Source organism: Nothoprocta perdicaria, unplaced genomic scaffold (assembly GCF_003342845.1).
Source record: "Nothoprocta perdicaria isolate Ctin4 unplaced genomic scaffold, notPer1 scaffold_68, whole genome shotgun sequence".
NCBI lineage: Eukaryota > Metazoa > Chordata > Aves > Tinamiformes > Tinamidae > Nothoprocta > Nothoprocta perdicaria.
Window position 1 is genome coordinate 1,909,187 of NW_020455954.1, and position 17,438 is coordinate 1,926,624.

At 42.6% G+C, this 17,438-nt stretch overlaps 1 protein-coding gene across 4 annotated transcripts; it reads right to left on the reverse strand.

Moving 5' to 3' along the window:
* Nucleotides 1-582: 582 nt before the first annotated feature.
* On the reverse strand, nt 583-15,780 carry PARVG (parvin gamma). 4 transcript variants are annotated; one of them, XM_026050394.1, is made up of 13 exons: nt 15,718-15,780; nt 11,457-11,558; nt 10,881-10,942; nt 8,309-8,411; nt 7,644-7,784; nt 7,085-7,200; nt 5,708-5,763; nt 4,744-4,766; nt 4,231-4,292; nt 4,038-4,106; nt 3,606-3,707; nt 1,902-1,974; nt 583-716 (listed from the first exon to the last, which is right to left on the reverse strand). In XM_026050394.1, exons 2-13 carry the CDS (start codon nt 11,533-11,535, stop codon nt 637-639), a joined length of 966 nt encoding a protein of 321 aa, XP_025906179.1. In that variant the 5' UTR covers nt 11,536-11,558; nt 15,718-15,780; the 3' UTR covers nt 583-636. The 4 variants fall into 4 exon arrangements, with proteins under 4 accessions (XP_025906179.1, XP_025906177.1, XP_025906178.1 ...); XM_026050392.1 differs by having other exon boundaries at nt 10,878-10,942; XM_026050393.1 differs by lacking the exon at nt 15,718-15,780 and adding an exon at nt 14,539-14,610 and having other exon boundaries at nt 10,878-10,942.
* Nucleotides 15,781-17,438: the final 1,658 nt, after the last annotated feature.

Consider the following 17,438-nt stretch of genomic DNA (forward strand, 5'->3'; position numbering starts at 1 on the left):
ACTTTTATCAGATGTTTTGATAAGTTCAGGTTTCCTTCCAGTTTCATTTGTTTTCCAATCCATGTGGCCTTGCCCAAGAGCAGCTGGCCACCTCTGCAGAGAACTTGAGCTTCCAGTGCATCTGTATTATCTGCACAAGGGGTCACCCCTTGCTCTAACCTCTAGAATGAATCGGAACCAGAAAAGTGCAAAGCTGCAATATCAGCTTCCAAATCCCATTCCTGACACAAAACCAGAATGACAGTCTTACCTGAGACAAGAATAGACATATCTTGGACTTCTGTCAAGCATTAGGGCCTCAGAAAGAGGAAAGGAAAGATTCTGGAGCTTCATAATTTCAGAATATCCTGGCCCTACTCAAACACATACTTCCACGGATTCAAGCTGTTTATGTGAAATGTTGCATGAATGCATACTTGCCTATATGTGTTAACATACAAGCATCAAGGACAAGTGCAGGCACATGTGTACACGGGGACAAACATATAGCTGAAATTCAAAAACCAGACCACAACGTGTCAGAATAATAATAACTAGAAAAAAAAAAAAAAAAAAAAAAANAAAAAAAAAAAAAAAAAAAAAAAGAAAGAAAGAAAGAAAAAAGAAAAAAAATGCCCAAGCACTTAATCTTCCTCTTCATGTTTCTTTGGTTTTGTATTTGGAATATAAGCAATACAAAAGCCGCAGTGTCGTCTTCATATCCCCTTTCACAACATCTGTGGATACACAAGAAACAACCACACCAGGTGGGAAGCATTAGAAATACCTGGAATAGGAAGAGGTACCACTGCCAAAGACAACCTTCCATTTCTTTCCCCAATTATAATGCAAACGAAGACAGTCTAATTGCAGTGTGAAGAAAAACAGGCTCTACAGTTAGAAGAGTATTTGATTCCTCAAATGAACTTAAGAAAAAGGAGCCTTCACTGCACTATCTTCCTAGAAGACAGGATAAATAATAGATATTGAGAAACAATTCTTCACCTGCAGATTTAAGGGTAGATAAATTAAAGGACTTTAAAGAGTTAGTTTTTTATGATTTTGCTCAGATATAAATCATTACAGGCATGACCTAACACTTATATATCTGTTGCAATGTTTCCATCGTGTTTTACTGCTGTTGACCGTTTTTTTTTTCCTCTTCCAGGCTTCAGCTTTCATGTTTTTGTTAAGCAACCTTCTCCCATGTTTATTACATGTAAAGGAAGGAGTTAAGGGACGTAGAGGGGTTTGCCACTCTTCTTACATTTCTGTAAATCACTTGTAGACAGGTCAGACTAAACAGTCATAATTCTTCCTTGAGCTATTTTAAATACATTAATGTACTGACAACCCTCAGCCCTCTCCATCAGGCAGTCCCATTCTTAAGCAGAGCTGATCAAATCATTTGTGGGAGTCTTTTTTTTTTAAATTGGAAAATTGGACTCATTCAAAGAAAAATTTTTTGCTGTGATAAGACATGGGACCAAGAAAAAGACAAGGTAGGATGCAGGACATCAGGATTCAGCCACCAGGTCTGAAGTTGGCAGAATAATAACTTAGATCTATGAATTTCACAATTAGGATACTGTCCTACCTGGATTGTTCTGTCCTGGATTTGGATAGAGCGAGCACAGCCTTTCTGATTTTCAGGACACATTCAGAAAAGTCTCTTTCCTCTAGCAACAAGATTGCTTCTAAATCACAAAAACTTCTTTAGAACTGGGAAATGGCTTTCCCATCAGGTTTGCTGTTGAATTTTCATCAAGTGCAATCACTATTTCAAATCTTTAGCAAGTCCTGACTTACCAAAGAGTGCAAAGCATCAGTGTCACATTGCAAAACCTTCTCTCTCCGATCTCCCTAACTTCAGCCAGAGCAAGGCATTAGCAATGCCAGTGAGCTTGTGTGCCAGGACTCACCTTCAGAGTTCACAGAGAAATTGAGCAGACCTCCATCGGTCAGCAAGTCCAGCGCAAGGTTCACGTTGTGAAGCTGTGGGCGAGAAAGGGAGGTCAGTGCAGCAGAAAGTGTCCTCCACGCACAGGTGCACAGGCCAGGCTGGTTTTAATAGGGTTTCTCTGGTAGCTGAAGAATGATACTTATTCTTCTTCCTCTTTTGGGGTGCAAAGGGGTGCTTATCAGAATTTCTCCTAACAAGCATATCAAGTCTGCCTTTGGCTCCAAATTTATCCTTGGAGAGGCACATGATAAAATGCCAGCATGCAGCTCCTTATTGCCTTCTGACAAGAAATTATGCACTGAGTTCCCCCATACGTAAGCCAGGCAGAAACTGCCTGCTCCAAAATGAAGTTAGAGTTTCCCATTTCACCCAGCTCTGGGATTTATGGGTGACATAAACCATACCATGTTGTCCAGCCCAACAGTCGGGACTGGAGCTTGTTTTCAGTCTCTCCCAGATGGCAGCTGGGAGCGCTTCAGCTCATATGCAGGCCTGCATAATTTTTAGATTGGAATGAATAAATCAAATGTTTTCTTAATGGACCGGTACAGGAGAAAAGGTGGTATTCCCCCCTCTGTAAATATATCAGAGTTGCATGGAAAGATAACACAGAGATTTCAAAATAAACCTCCAGGCGGAAATGCTGGTAATTACTAAAGAAGGGCAACCTTGAAAAATAAGCCATTTTGCTCAGCATTATTTCCAGACTGCAAAGCGCTTGCAAAATTATTTAAGATTTATGAGCTGATAAACAGGGGAAAGTCTGGAGAATTTGGGGTCGGATCTGGCAAAATAAATAAATAAATAAAAATCTCAGAATTATTTGCTTTGGAGGCAGCTGCTCCTGACTAGAGGCTTTCGGCTCGAAAGGAAGCCGAAACAGTGCTCCGGTCTCAGCCACCTCTCCTGGGATGGGAATGACACATCTGGAACCTTTGCAGAGGTCACGTTTTCCTACCTCGCTGTACCAATTAATGTCAAAAACGACGGGGAGCTGCGAGGCTCGTGGGACCTGAAAGGCGCATTTTACGGGGAGATGAAAGGTGAGCCATTTCAATATTTTTTTGAGACTCTCTTTCTGGTTTTTGTCTTGTAATGAACATCCTCCGAGATGCAAGTGGTAAATACCACTTGGGCAAAGTGTTTGACAGCAACTGTAGCACTGGAAAGTAACTCTGCAAAAAAGAAATTACTGGCACGAACAGTGCAGGTAAGCTCCAACTTGCATCTAAAACTGTTTCCTGAAGGAGACCTGCGAGGCTTAAACAAAGCTGGCCAAAACCAAAAAGGTTACCTATATAATTTGAAGTCAAAAAATATTCACTGAATTATTTTGAAAGAGATTACTTGAAATATTAGAAGTTATTTCCCGTTCAGTAGAGCACAGCAAGGAATTTGGAAAGCCAGGCAGGTGGAAGAGGAACAACCAGAAGAAATGCTTCGATTTTTTCTTGATCTGATCCTTCAGAAAATATTTCCCCATTCTGAATAATTTTACTTTAAAACTCCAAATATTCCTGACACACAAAACTCAAAACTTGACCTCATGCAGTTGAACCTGTGAGAGGCTCTTCAAGGACTTTGAGCAGTGCACAGCTGATATATGGGTACACAGAGGGGTGATGTTTGAAACAACGGCCTTGGTAACTAAGTAAGGACCTACCATCTCTGTGGGGCTGGCTGGAGTCAGAAAAAAATCCCTCAGATTCAGGAAGTAGCCCTCAAGCTGCCCGATCAGCAGGAGCAAGATGACTCCATCTGCAAACTGGAAGGATGATCCCCATGTTATTTGTTAAACTGGCCTTTAGGAAATCGCCCTAGATAAATGCCGTTCTAGTCTAAAAGGAAAGGAAATGGCCCAGTGGCATAGGCTAAAAATTCAGTTCTTGCACCTCTTTGAATCACAGAATCATCATGTTTGCAAAAGACCTTCAAGAACATCAAGTCCAACTGTAAACCCATCATCGTCTTTCACAGTAAACTACATATTCGGTTACAAATAAGCCCTAAGACACGCTGGTAGCAATGCAGTGTTATAAAAGGCTAGCTCCCATAGGCAGCAGAACACAGGAACACCCCACTCTGGGCAGACTACCTGAGACTCGATGTCGTTCACATTTAATCCCAATTTTCCAACATGCTGGTTGACAAATTTCAGAAATACCTGAAGAAAACAGATGGGGAGAAGAGGGGGAATGAAATGAGGTTTTTTCTTTCTTTTGTTCAGAGGAGCTGTGAATTATACTTTACTTTGCAATTTCCAGTGTCTATTTGAAAATAAAAACTACCTGTTTCACTGCATCCAGTCTATCTGGAGCATGGTTGAATAATTCATCGAAGGCATCACCAGCTGTAGCGAAACAATATTAATTACTATGATTTCAGAAAATCATCATTTCAGAGGTTTAAGTGGGCTTGAGAAGGAGGGAAGTGTGAGCCTTATAAACCAAAGAGTAAAAAGAGCTGTTGGGAGAGGAAGAAAATCCTGCTTTTGTGTTTAACAGAGTGGGGGTTCAGGCTTCCCAGCCCGGAGGCAGCATGACTCTTTCCTAAGCAAATGGCATTAAAAACAGACAGGGGCCACCACCTTAAAGAGTGGATTCCATATTTCTACTCCCAGCAGAATTAGGCCACTGGAGGACACATCCATGGGCATTTTTCCACCCTCTCCCTGCAGGCCAAACAAGGAAATAAGTGCTAAGTATATATACTAAAGGAAACACTTTGCATCTGTGCAGCAGAATTTAGTGCACAGCAGTGCATAGTAGAGAGACACTCAATTCAGCAACATGGGTACTTACTTGACTGGTCTTCTGAATTTCCTCTAAAGGTACAAAAAAGAAGAAAGGGTTAGTTAAAAAACACTAAAAACTAATCCTATTCATAAGCAAAGGTTATCTGTGCCATCAGGCATCATCTCAAGTAGGAGATACAGCAGAAAGTGTCATCAACTTTATGTCAGATTAACTTTCCAACAGGCATCATTAAGTATATTGTATATCTATATATATACCTAGAAGTGTATATAAGTTTTTAACTGGCACATGGACCAAAAAATATTCATTTTATAAGCATAATCTGTAATATCCTCTTCCAATAAGCTCCTCTTGATGTTAACATTTATAGCTGTTCTGCATGTAAAAGATGATAGCTGGAAAATCTGTTTCTAATTCTTGAAAAGATGTCCATATTCTGTGTATAAATAGTATCCTACTATTCAATTCATTTAATAATGACAGCACCTCACGCACTCAGAAAGCTCAAAGCTTAGTTCTCAACAGTAAAAGAAGGAAAACCTCCTTCTTTTATCTTAATTTAATAATACAACAGCTATAAACTGCTAGTAGATTTACACTGAAAATTTCCAGTTTAATCCTGGACACGTAAACATACAACACTGGATTTTTATTACTATGTATTACTATGCTAGGTTTTACTACTATCAGTAAAACCTAATGAGGATTGATTGGTGCCTTTACTTCAGGCACTAATTCCTCGGCAGTAACAAACTTCAAGCCTCAGAAATGCTCACAGACATTCTTTAAGAGAAATTTAAATAAAGAGTAAGTCAGAAAACTATCAGACTATAATATTTAAGTTAGGGTGAGAGAAAAAGAAAAGAAAGCAAAAGCACAATTTATATGAATATGCATTCCTGGTATTATGATTTTCATTGCCATCATGCTCCAATCTCTCTTTCAAGAGGAACCCACACACATACTTCAACATTTCCTTTTGTAAAAGCCAATATACTTTCCCTCTTACTTGGTGTCTGTGATATATTCCAATCTCGTTTCTGTCTTTAATCCTCTAGAGGTGTTCTGTTAAATAGACAAGAAATATTTTCTTTTTTATTTATTTTTTAAAAAGCGTATATGTATGAAAGCAGTAAGCAGACGTTCATGACCTGTTTGGTCCCACGAGCACTTACCAGAGGGTATTTACTTTTCCATGTTTTCCCCTTCTGCCCTCAAGCACTTTTGCAGCTTTTCTGCCCCTCTCTGAACCCCTGCCTTCATGGTCTTCCCTCATTTTTAACCTATTGATTTATTTTCCCCCTCAGGACACCACCCAAGTTATCTCCACTGCCACTCATCTTTCCTTCAGAGCTAATATCTATTTCCAAGGCTCTGCTTTCCCAAATGATCCAATTTCGGAGTAGCAGTAAGGAACCACAGGGCAGGCTGCTTTATGAAACCTCTGAATTTTGACTAAGCAGGCCCATGCTTCACAAGCTGCTGACTCTGGCCCAGCAATGGGCAATTTAGATTCCTATTTAGCAATGTGCAATTTAGATTCTTGGAAATCAGAGAGGCTCCTCGTGCGCTTAAGTGCTAGGCTGAAACCAGTCCAAAACAGCTACCTTGGCAGAATGCAGCCTCAGAAGAGGTTGTCCCTCCAGGACCTTTCTAATCCTGTCCAGCTGAAGCACATTGCTTAAGCACATACACCATTTCAGCCCCAAATTTGATGCTCCAAATAGGGAAGACTGCCAATTAATGGGCATACAGACTCTGTGCTTACAATATGACTGAATCACGAGCTTTTTCTTAAACAAGTAAGGAAATTATGAGATATGTGACATTTTTCTAAGTTCCTAGAGTCAGGGGGGGCTCCATCGGGTCAGGTGTGAATCTCAGCATCAACTTGAAGAAAGGAAATGAGAGAAAGCAAGCAGGCAAATCTTGGCTAGTAGAGAAAAACAGCAAAATGGGATCACGGCAGACAGTAAAAGCTGCCTTCCTCTGGGGAAATAAAGACTTAACATTAAACAAATGTCATGATTTAGGAGTACAGGTTTCTATTTTAAAACTCTTGGAGGTGGCAACAGCAGAATTTGTTCCTTTTTTCCTCATTTACAAAGATCAACACCTGTTTTCCAGTTGGACCATTTCTTTTGGATCAAGGGGAAGAGAGAGCCCAGTATTTTTGCTCTTTTGAAGACACAGCACAAGTGCTAAGCACAAAGTAATACTTTGCAGCAACAAGGCGCTTTGAAATTAAAAGGCCTAATTCACAGAAAGCAAAATAAATAAGTATATTTTATACTGCTGCACCCACTTTTCTCCCTAATTCTAACCAAATTGAGCCCTGTGAAAGGATTCTGTGATCCACAGTAGCAAATACAAACACTATAATTACCTCAATAGTCATTGTTTCCACTTGAACGTTTGCAGGAATAGCCAGATCAGGTTGGAAGTGCTTTGCTATCGCAACCAGAAGGTGCAGAGTGCTCAGCAGGTCCTTCGACAAGATAGCTGTTCCACACAAAGAAAAGAAATAGCTTCTAGCATGCAAAGCAATTAAACCCCACTGCAATATCCTAAATGGTCCCTGTGCAGAAGACCCCAATGTCATGGAAGGCCATATCACAGGTGCAGCAGCAGATTAGGGGTTACATAACATTACAAATAAGCAATAAAACCACTTAAATGAACATTTGGTGAGCTATATGTCAGCATAGTAGTGGTCTGCGCACTTTGAGATGTTTGCATGACCCAGTGTTGGTTGGATATTCCTGTCAGATAATTCTGTTGGATTCCTGCAGTCCAGCTTATAATTAAAACATTATTTAATTCCTGTTGTAGCACCCTAACCCCACAACGTCCTTTGCCTCACAGCAAACACAACATCCTTTGCCTTGATAGCAGAGGACCCCCCTACAATGGTTAATTCCCTCCCGTTTCTCTTCTGTACCCACATTCCACGCTCCACTTCAGCTGATTTTCTTCCAGCCTCAGACACTTGGCCACAGCTTCCAGAATCACAGAGAGCTTCTGGCGCTGCTTCTTCTCGGTTAACGCAATCTTGTCCACATCCAGCTTGAGGGATCCTAGGTGTTCTTCATCCGAGGGGCCGTATGAAGGAGAAGGTACGTTAACCCCATCATGGCAGGGGGGAAAGAAATGGGGGAGGAGGAAAACAAAAACATAAAATCATTAAAAGCACAGTTAAGCACATCAAATGTTGCTTTAAATATATCTGATATCACTTAACACCTTCCATAGCCACAGCCCCTGATAATGCAGCTTCATATATTAAATTTCTGGGCTCTCCAAAGGCCTCAGTATAATGAGGGAAGCTCTGCAAAAGAGGTAGGACTCCAGTGCCTGCTCAAATCATCGTTCTCTGACCCCAATATCCCTCATTTCCCTGGTGGAAACTACATGTAGGCAAGAGAAGACAAGCAGGCATCCGATCAGGTTTTCACTAATGGCCAAGTGTTCACAGCAAACAGCAAACTCCTGTTTTGCCATTAAAGAGAAGTGAGACTCCAGCAGCCCTACAACAACTCCAGTTCCCGTTGTTTAGTCCCGAAGCTTCTCCCTGATTTTCTTGGGAGCTAAATTCCTACAGGCAGCTTACCCAAAAGATGATGAAGTACTAGCCCATCAAACAAATCCTCCTCCAGGCTTTTGACTACGATGTGCTCCTGTTTCAGAGTGGTGTTAATCCAGTCAATCAAAAACTGTGGAGGGAAATAAGGCATTTGACAACTCTATTCTCACTGTTTAAACACATATTCAGTGCTGCGCTATGTTGTACCTTCCTTTTCGGTTTCCTTATCTTACATCTTGTTTGGTTTTGTTCTCCTTTTTTTTTTTTTTTTTTTTTTTTAATAAAAGGGGAAATGAAATTTAAGTAGCAGTTCTCCCTAACACCACCAGGACTGCTGGCTAGTTCTGGCCAAATCTCTAAAGGGGCATAAAACACCTCAGAAATTTTATCTCCGAAATTATACTTGGATAATTTTGGCAGAAATAGATACCCAGGAAAGAGGGGTTATTCCTGCTGGTGTTGCCATTATGATTGCTCCGGGTGAGTGCCTGGAGTTTGTTTTGTGGGTGATGTCCTTCCCACTTGCTGTGCATATAGGAAATACTTCACTGCCCATCCATGGGTGTCAGGCAAAGGTAACAACAACAGAAAAAAAACTAAAAAAATAGTTTGTTAAAAAAAAAAACTCTGTGATGCTTTAAAGTGCACAGGGAACAAGAATGCTGTCAAAGTGTCTGAAAGACACTTCCTCAGCTGAGGAGGAACCTGCACTTCTCTGAAGCAAAATGCTGTACTCCTCAGCTCATGCTTTCTGCTCCAGTTCTCACGATGCTTTATATTTGCATGGATGCATAGACCCATAGCCCCAAATAAGAGCACAGTCAAAGGAAAGACACTGCAGATTTATGAGAGTTCTTGTTTGCTGCCTCTGCTCTCAACAGCGACGACACAGGTTCCTCATTAGACAACTCTGCTCTAAGTCCAGCAATTAGGACTCTGCTCAGCTGCAGAGCACACGGTTGTCTCCAAAAATGAATAGCTAAGGAAAGGAAGAACAGCACCCAGTCCTGCACTCCCCAATGCCCCCCCAAAAAACTTTGCTCCTACTAGCTCCTACTAGCATCCTTCTAGATGTCATCACCTTGTATTTTACCTGCAGTTGGATATTTATAACAACTGCAGTGAGCCACTTGGCAGTTCACATTTCCTAGCTCCCAAAAGCCCCCACAAGATGAAAATGCCTGGGAAAGCAGTATCTGTCTCAAACGCCTGCCTTTACCTCTCTTATTCTTCCTATGAGTCAATGCCCCCCGTCATAATTCTCTTCTTCAAAGGAGTCAGGAACTCTTTAGGACGAGAGCTCACAGCCCTGACAGACACACAGGAGATTCTCCATTGGGTCCCCAATTCCACTTCCCCATTTTCCAGGGAATTGGAGTTACAGAGCAAAAAAACATTATTACAAGAGACTGTGACAGGAAATGCATTAAACACTGAAATGCTTGGAAAACTTCCTAAACTAAAGAAATCTCTTCATTCTTGGCAGCCTGAAAAGAACATAGTCAGTGTCTCTGTAGACAGTATAATTGCATTTTTCATACTACCTTTCAGATCCTCTCTTCATATAAAAATATTGTGAGCGCTTGATGCAAAAAATTAAGTCTTCATGATTGAGGGTGCATGAAGGTTTAAGAAAACTTAATAAACACACACAGCTATGACTTTATGAATACCATTTATACACACATTGGTGCATAACCTAACTTGTTTTCTTAATATTTATAACAATTTTAGCATCTCCATAATGCAAGAAGTGCTGGTCTCAAAAAAGACAGGCCACTTTTCTTGCAGGAAATTTCAGTTTGCTAACTTTCCTCTGGATTGTGACATTAGAAAAACACAGTGAATGATGCACAGGGGTATTTTCAAAATTACTTGTAAATTAAGCACTCTCCTGTGAAATGGGCTTCATCCTTCACAGTTTCCTCAAGCAGACAGTCCATCACACAAGGACTTTGCAAGCTTTTCTCCTGAACTGCAGTGATGACTTGCAGCCCCTTCACCCCTTCTGGCTCTAATCTACGTGATCATGGTCAGAAGGCACCATGGCTTTCCTTAACCCACTAGCAACCAAAGTACAAGACAGGGAAGGAAAGGGCTGCAAATCAGCAGGGAGGCGATGTGAAAGATGGCTAGTATGGGATCAGGATAGCAAACTTGCATGTATCAGCACACGAGATTTAATATAAATTTAATATAGATTTGCTTTCAACCACAGCCATTCTCTTTGCTGTTGCTGTGATATGCAATGAGCCAGCAACAGGGCACTGCTGGTGTGCATCATACACGTTTCTCCAGCTAGGAGGGAGATCACATAAGAAAAACTCAGCTTCACATACGCCAGCAACCACTTCAGGGCAAGGTCAGCACTTGAAAAGCTCTATTCAGTAAGGCCCCAGCTACTCTGGCACTTGTACTTAGCAAAAGCTCTTGTCTATTTGTGTGCAGCCCAGGAGCCAAAACCAGATTCAGTCTATGTCCTTAGAGATGTGTGACCAGGTCCAAGGGAGCTGGTAGCTTACATGCCTGAGTACTACCATAAGAGGTTAAAACAACCTGGGGTGAGGCATAAATAATGTAGTAATAGAAGTGGTACCACTTTTAAATCTTCCAATTTGGCGTTATTGCGTGAGTTGGGTTTTATGAGCCTCCTCTTCTCTCCTATAAAAGGAAGTAAAATAAAATCCATTAAAACCATCAGATCTGAGTAATGCTAGTTTTCTATAAAATCTACTATCAATATAATATTAGCCAGTAACACTAAGCTCTCTATGTAGCAACATTATCAGTTCTAATTTTAACAGATTTTCTCTGCAGGAGAAAATGGCATATCAAGAGTATTGTGACTACAATCAGAAAGCCTATTTCAAAGGAATTCATATCACTATGATCCAGAGGACTGCTCTGGAAATAAACCAATTTGGATAGATCCTTGTATACAAAATCTAAGTTTCAGTTGAGGGATCAGCTAGCACTTGTGTTGCTGCCTCATGATTTGCCTCTCGAGAGAAAGAGGCAAAATTACACACTAGGTGTTTCCCTGTAGCCAATTATATCCTAGGAATTATATTCCTGCTGGAAAAAAAAATACAGTTCGTTCATACTGCAATTTTTCTACTTAGTTATTTAGGTCATTCCTCTGACCATTTTCTGTCCTGATTTGGAAAGCACATACCTCGAGCAATGGCATTCTCAACTCCAAAGTCATTAGGTGCAGCAGAACGTGTAAATACGTTTGAAAGGTCTGGATCCATTGTCTTTTTTCACTCCTGATGAACTATTAAGAAAATACAAGGGAACAAGATACATTAGAAAAACCACGTTAAGACCAAAATGAGTGCCAAGAAGGAAACACATAGAAAAGATTTTTTTTCCGGTTACTATTGCATGACTTGTGGATAACTTATTTTTAAAAATACTGAAAAGTTAAAAAGGAGTTTGCTGTTGCTAATCACTAAAATGTGGGGACACCGCAGTACTATGGAATGCCTTAATTACACCCTATTCTGTTTCATTTGAATTAGATTAGTAAAATTTTATTTCAAGTGAAAAAGCTTTCAGTTTCTAGATATCAGTATCTCCTATAAGAAATGACCAGTACTTAAAAACTATTCAATCAAGTCTGCAGTAGTTATGTTACTGAGACAAACTACTAAATAGCAGCACTATCTTTTATTAGACCAGCTGGCATAATTGTAGAAAGAAATGGGATTTGCTTCTGGGTACCCAAATCTGTATGGATGCTAGTTATTAGAATTAGGCTGCATGACTTCTTGGGGATTTTTCTTTTAAATATATATTGCAGAACAACTTTCTTCTCCACCACAGATGTCCTCCAATGAAAGCATGATGGCAATACACAACAGAGGGGTCAAAGTGCCTTGTTGGCAAACACAAAACTATGTTTGAGGTTTGTCAGAAGGCCTAGGAGTCCTGTGCGATCACAGAGAAGGCAGAGGAAAAGAATGGGGTAGTTGGAGCAGGGTGGACAGAGTCCATATCGCTCATACACAGTCCTATCAAACTGGAAAGGATGGAAAGGAGGTTCATCTCTTATCCATCAGAAAAGAGCTGTGGATAAGAAGCTGGAAATGCTCCCTCTCACTCTTCTGGAAGCCTTGAACCAAATCTCTGGCAAGGAAAGACCAGCCTGATTTTCTAACCACGCAAAGCAGTGTCATTCTGCCTGTACAAACAGCACAGAAGACAGAGCCAGGCTCTACAGACAACTTGCATGGTAGGAAATGTTCGATTTTAAACGATGGCCTTTGCAGTCTGAATGTTCACATTAAGGTTGCTTGGTCAAAGGCACAAAATTGAGAAAACTACAACAGTTTAGCTTGGCAAAGACTAAAAGTTAACTAAATGTTCATGATACCAGAATCTGAGTGGTCTCTTCTGCCAGTTGTACTATGCTGCAAAAAGCAAGGTGCCTCTCTACTAAACCACGGGCCACCTCAGCAGCTCGTGGTGTGTGTCATGGTAGCATCTGCACAAACCCCTGCACCTAAGAGACCTCAGCTTCTCTGGCAGTCTTAAAATCTAGACAGAAACACCTTTTACATACGCCTGGCTCATTAAATCCCAGCTGTGGTTACAGGCTGGTTACCCCATGGGCTGGATCACTGCTCTGCTGCACCACTGGGGATGCTACAGACTATGGAAGGGAAACGCCAAGGGTCTTCGCTACGGTTCAGGGCTGCAGAGCCACTATGGGAAGAGGCAGGCGAAATGCTTTTCTTCCTTATTAAGTGAAAATGAGAGGTCTAACAGCCCAGGCCCACACATACTGTTTGGAGCAACAAATTTGATGCTAATGGCAGTGCACACCGTCCAGAGAAAATTCTACAAAGTGCATTTCTTTCTCTGATAGCTTCAGGCTCTGAAGAGCATGGTGCCCCTCCATAGACTGTCGCACGTGTTTTTTGAAGGCTCTAGTCAAAGTGCATTATGAACATGTGTTGTGTTTTAACACAGACTTTGCCAAGCCAAACAGACTTGGAAAGAGAATATTGGTGGAAAAATAGCAATTAAATATTTTTGCATATCAGTCTTGCAAAACACAAAGTTCTCAGTAAACCATTAGAGGGAAGGGGCAGGAGAGAATATGTTTCACAACAGTGGCTGCAAAACCAAATGCTCTCTCTGGAAAGGTAGTTAATTAAATAAGGTAATAAGGAAAAACTGAGTCAGTTAGAGCCTGAGAAGCAACTGAACTATCTGAGATGAGACTGCCCTAATGAAATGAACTGAGAGGAAAAGGTAATTAATACAGAGCAACCAACCAGCAACTAAATCAGATTCCTGACAGTCATTATGCCTTGGAAGGCCCCAGTCATCTCCCTTATTAAGAGTCTACTGTAACTCACAAGTTAACACTAACTCAGCTTTGCTGCAATACTCAACTTACGAGTCTTTTACACCTCCACTTTGTAACTACGCATCCAAATAACACCTCTTCTCTGCCATGCCCTTGGTCTCTGCTTGGCCAAGGAACCCAAACTGCCAAAGCTGATGTTAAAAAATTGAAAGCCCATGGGAAAGGGCCTGAAATTGAGTATTTGTAACCGCATAAATTAATCTACTGCAGGCCTCAGTCCTGCGTGACCTGAGGCCACGCACTCAGTTAAAATGGTCAGACACTCAGAGGCACGAGATCCACCCTGCCTAGTCACCAGGCTCCAGCAACACCTCAAAGCAGGCAGGCAGGAAAATCCATTAGGAAGCACATATAGACGCTTCCCTGAAACACTCTGGCATCTCAGGCACCACACTCAGTGGTCTCTTCCCAGTGCTGGGGAAGCAGGGGAACAGGCCCACGGAGACCATTTGAAATCTTTCACCTTCCTCATTTCCCTTTCCTCAACTTTCCCAGTGTGACGACATCCTTTTTGGAACACCATGACCCCGATGCATGGATTGAGTGAAGGGCACTGTCATGTTTTCGGGTTAGAGCAGGGCACTGTCATGTTTTTGCGCTCGCTGTGTGCTGCTCTCCCCAGCATTGCTTGCTTTTAGATTGCTGCTAAGCTCCAAGCTGGCACTTTCATGAAGCTGCCTATTATAACCCCAAGGGCTTATTCCCAAATAGCAACAGTCAGCTCACGGTCCATCATTTACCTGTAGAGCTGGCAATGTTTTTCCCTCCGTGTGTTTCACTTCGTGTTTGCCTACACCAATTTCCAACAGCTGTTTCAGAGCTTGAGCAGTGCAGTTTCCTAGTACTAGCAACAGGCTCATTGCTTATTACTACTTACTAGCACTCCAAAGCAGTCCTTCGCCTCACTTCTGTTCCTGCGAGGCTTGCTCCTTGATACAGTCTTTCAGAAAGAGAACAAACTGCAGAAACAACCACGGCTGCTTCCCAACTCCTTCCAGTTTCACTGCTAGCCAAGGAGCAGGAGAAGATGGAAGGCCTGTGTGCCCAGCTTGCTCATTTGCTACAGCTGCAGCCCCTCCATCCCATCACCTATTCACCTCTGTTACCAATACACTGGTTTCTCTGGCCTTGGTCCTCCTACATGTATTATTTACCACTTTTCATAGGAGAATTTAATGAGACAATTGCTTGAATACCAATTGCCAGGGAGGGTGGTTCATGCAGGAATTCTTAAACAACACAGAGGTTTAATTAGGTTTACTTATTGACTCTTCAAATGGAATGGCATAATTTGCTCCTATATTTTCTCTTCTGGCCACAGCGGCATGGATGTACAGGTTTGTTTGCTTTGAAGTAAATAACTGTTGCATTTCTCCTATGTTCCCTGCTGAGGTAGCCAACAAGCGAATTTTTGCTAGCCCAGGAGCTGGACCGTTGCATAATAATAACAACACAGCAATGCTCAGCTGCTGATAAAACCATTCTCCAAGCAGGTCAGACCTCTTTCCTCACTGTGTCCCCACACTCTGGGTCCCCAGCACCCCTACAGAACAAGTTTGCCTGCTAATACCAGTTCCTGACCTATAAACCAACTGCAGGACAGGCACAAGGCACTTAGCTTTTTTCAGCCCTGTTACCAAGTCACTTCAGCTGCTTTGTTTCCTGTTAGGAAACACAAAAGCCCCGCTCCACAGGAGCCCAAATACGGTGCCTGCCATGGGCTTGCTGAAGGGATCACGCCCGAGCAGGGCACAAAACCCAAAAGGGAAGGTTTTTCAGTGTTGCTGCCGTTAGCACACCAGAATCTTAGGAATGAGAAAAGCGGGAGTGCCCAGTTTACACGGTGTGCCCAGCTTAAGGCTTGCTGTTACTTCCTTGTTGAGCGCTAGATTTTACCAGTGCCCATTTTGGTCACCAGCCTCAGAAAAGGTGTTTTTCTAGTAAAAGTAAGAATGCAGAAAGATTTATTTAAAAAAAAAATAAGAAAAAGAAAAGAAAAAGAAAAGAAGAAAATAAGAAAATAATAAGAAGAACCAAGTCCCATTCCCAAACTCACTGCTCTCTCCTTCGGTAGTTCTCCCGAAGCTCTTCCAAGATGCGTTCCCGTGGGGAGGTGCCGTTCCTGCGAGGCCGAGGCCCGAGCAGTGCGGCGCGGCCGCCGCAGAGGCCCGTGCGGGCGCGCAGAGCGCGTGGGGGAAGCTGCACCGCTCCCCACCGAAACGAAAGCGCGCGGGCGCCCGGAACTCGACTGTCTCCGCGCTTGGCCCCTGCCGGAGACGAGAATAAATAGAAACACAAATGGAGGAAGCGGGTGTCCCCGCAACTCCTTGTGACAGCCGAAAGGATCGGGCAGACAGGGTTGCTCCTGTGTAGTGCTGCACAGCGCGGCGGCTTGTGACTGCACAGCCTTGGGGCAGCTCGCAGGGCAGGTCTTCCTTGCGTATAATCATAATAATAGAAATATCAGTATGGCCCTCGGCCTTGCCGTACCCATCACTCATGCCAGAGGGGAAGCTGGGGACAGCAAGCATTTCCTTGGGACGCTTCTCCCTACACGTTGCAGCTGTGAGCTCTTCCTGAAGAGAAAAGCGACCCCGTGCTCCCATGTGAGACCCCGGGAAGAGGCGGCGAGCAGCCACACTAACCATACTGCTCTGCTCCAGTGTTACTAAGGCCTGTGCTCAGCTCCACGGCCTAGACAAGAACTGATAATTCTGCCAGCGCACGAGCTGAAGGGGATCAACCAAAGTCGCCTCAAAATACATTTCCAGCTGCCATGAGCTAATGGCAACGGAGACAACTTGCGCTCCGTCTTATCCCCATCCCAGCCTCGACCTCGGCTCTCCCCCTACACTCCCATGTACACACACACACCTCGTGCACTCACAGCCTCATACACCGGGTCCTCACACAGTGATGAACAACTCTGGGAATCGGTGGGGCTCCCACCAGGAACAGGTTGTGAAGGAGGATTTTCCTGGTTTCCATAAGGCCTTGTGTTATGGACTCTATAGGAGAGTCTCTATAGGAGAACCACTCTTTTTTTCATTCCCTGCACACCAGGCAAAAGGAAAACACCCGGGCTTTTTCAGGGTTCCTCCAGGCTTACACGGGCTTCTGGCTTCTCAGGTGCCCTGCAAACACTTTGAGCCCCTAGCGCTGGCTGCCCTCCACGCTGCTGCGCAAGGAGCAAGCTCTGCTCTCTTCGGCACCATTCGGAAAGTATAAGCTCGGTGCTTTTCTCTTGTGGAAAGGAAAAGGTGAAGAAGCATTATCATGTCCAGCAGCACCTGTAAATATATATATATATATATATAATTCACAGAAAGGCAATTAATTAAAAGCTACAGACAAGCTCATTACTCTCTGCATGGACATCTCATTGCTCCACCAGTGCCAGAAACCCAAGATCGCTGCTTGACCAGGTCTTACAGAGATCGAGGATGGATGCAGACAGCCAAAGCCCATCTTTCTCCCTGCCAGAGTTGTCCACTGAGTCTCCAAAATGACACAGAAAAGCAAGTGATGATCACTTATTTATTTGAATAAATATTACAGTGGTCACAAACCATGCACTGATTTTCCACAACGCTCCTGCTGTCATTTTTAGCAAACGTAGCATTGCATTGCAACGTGCTTACAGTACACAAACCTTGTCACAAAGCTGGATGTGTTCAGCATGTGACAAGTCCAGAATTTTATCGGCACGCTGGGTTTTAGTAGCTAGAAATCCAGAGGAAACACTGTTAAAAAAAAAAAAAAAAAAAAAAAAAAAAA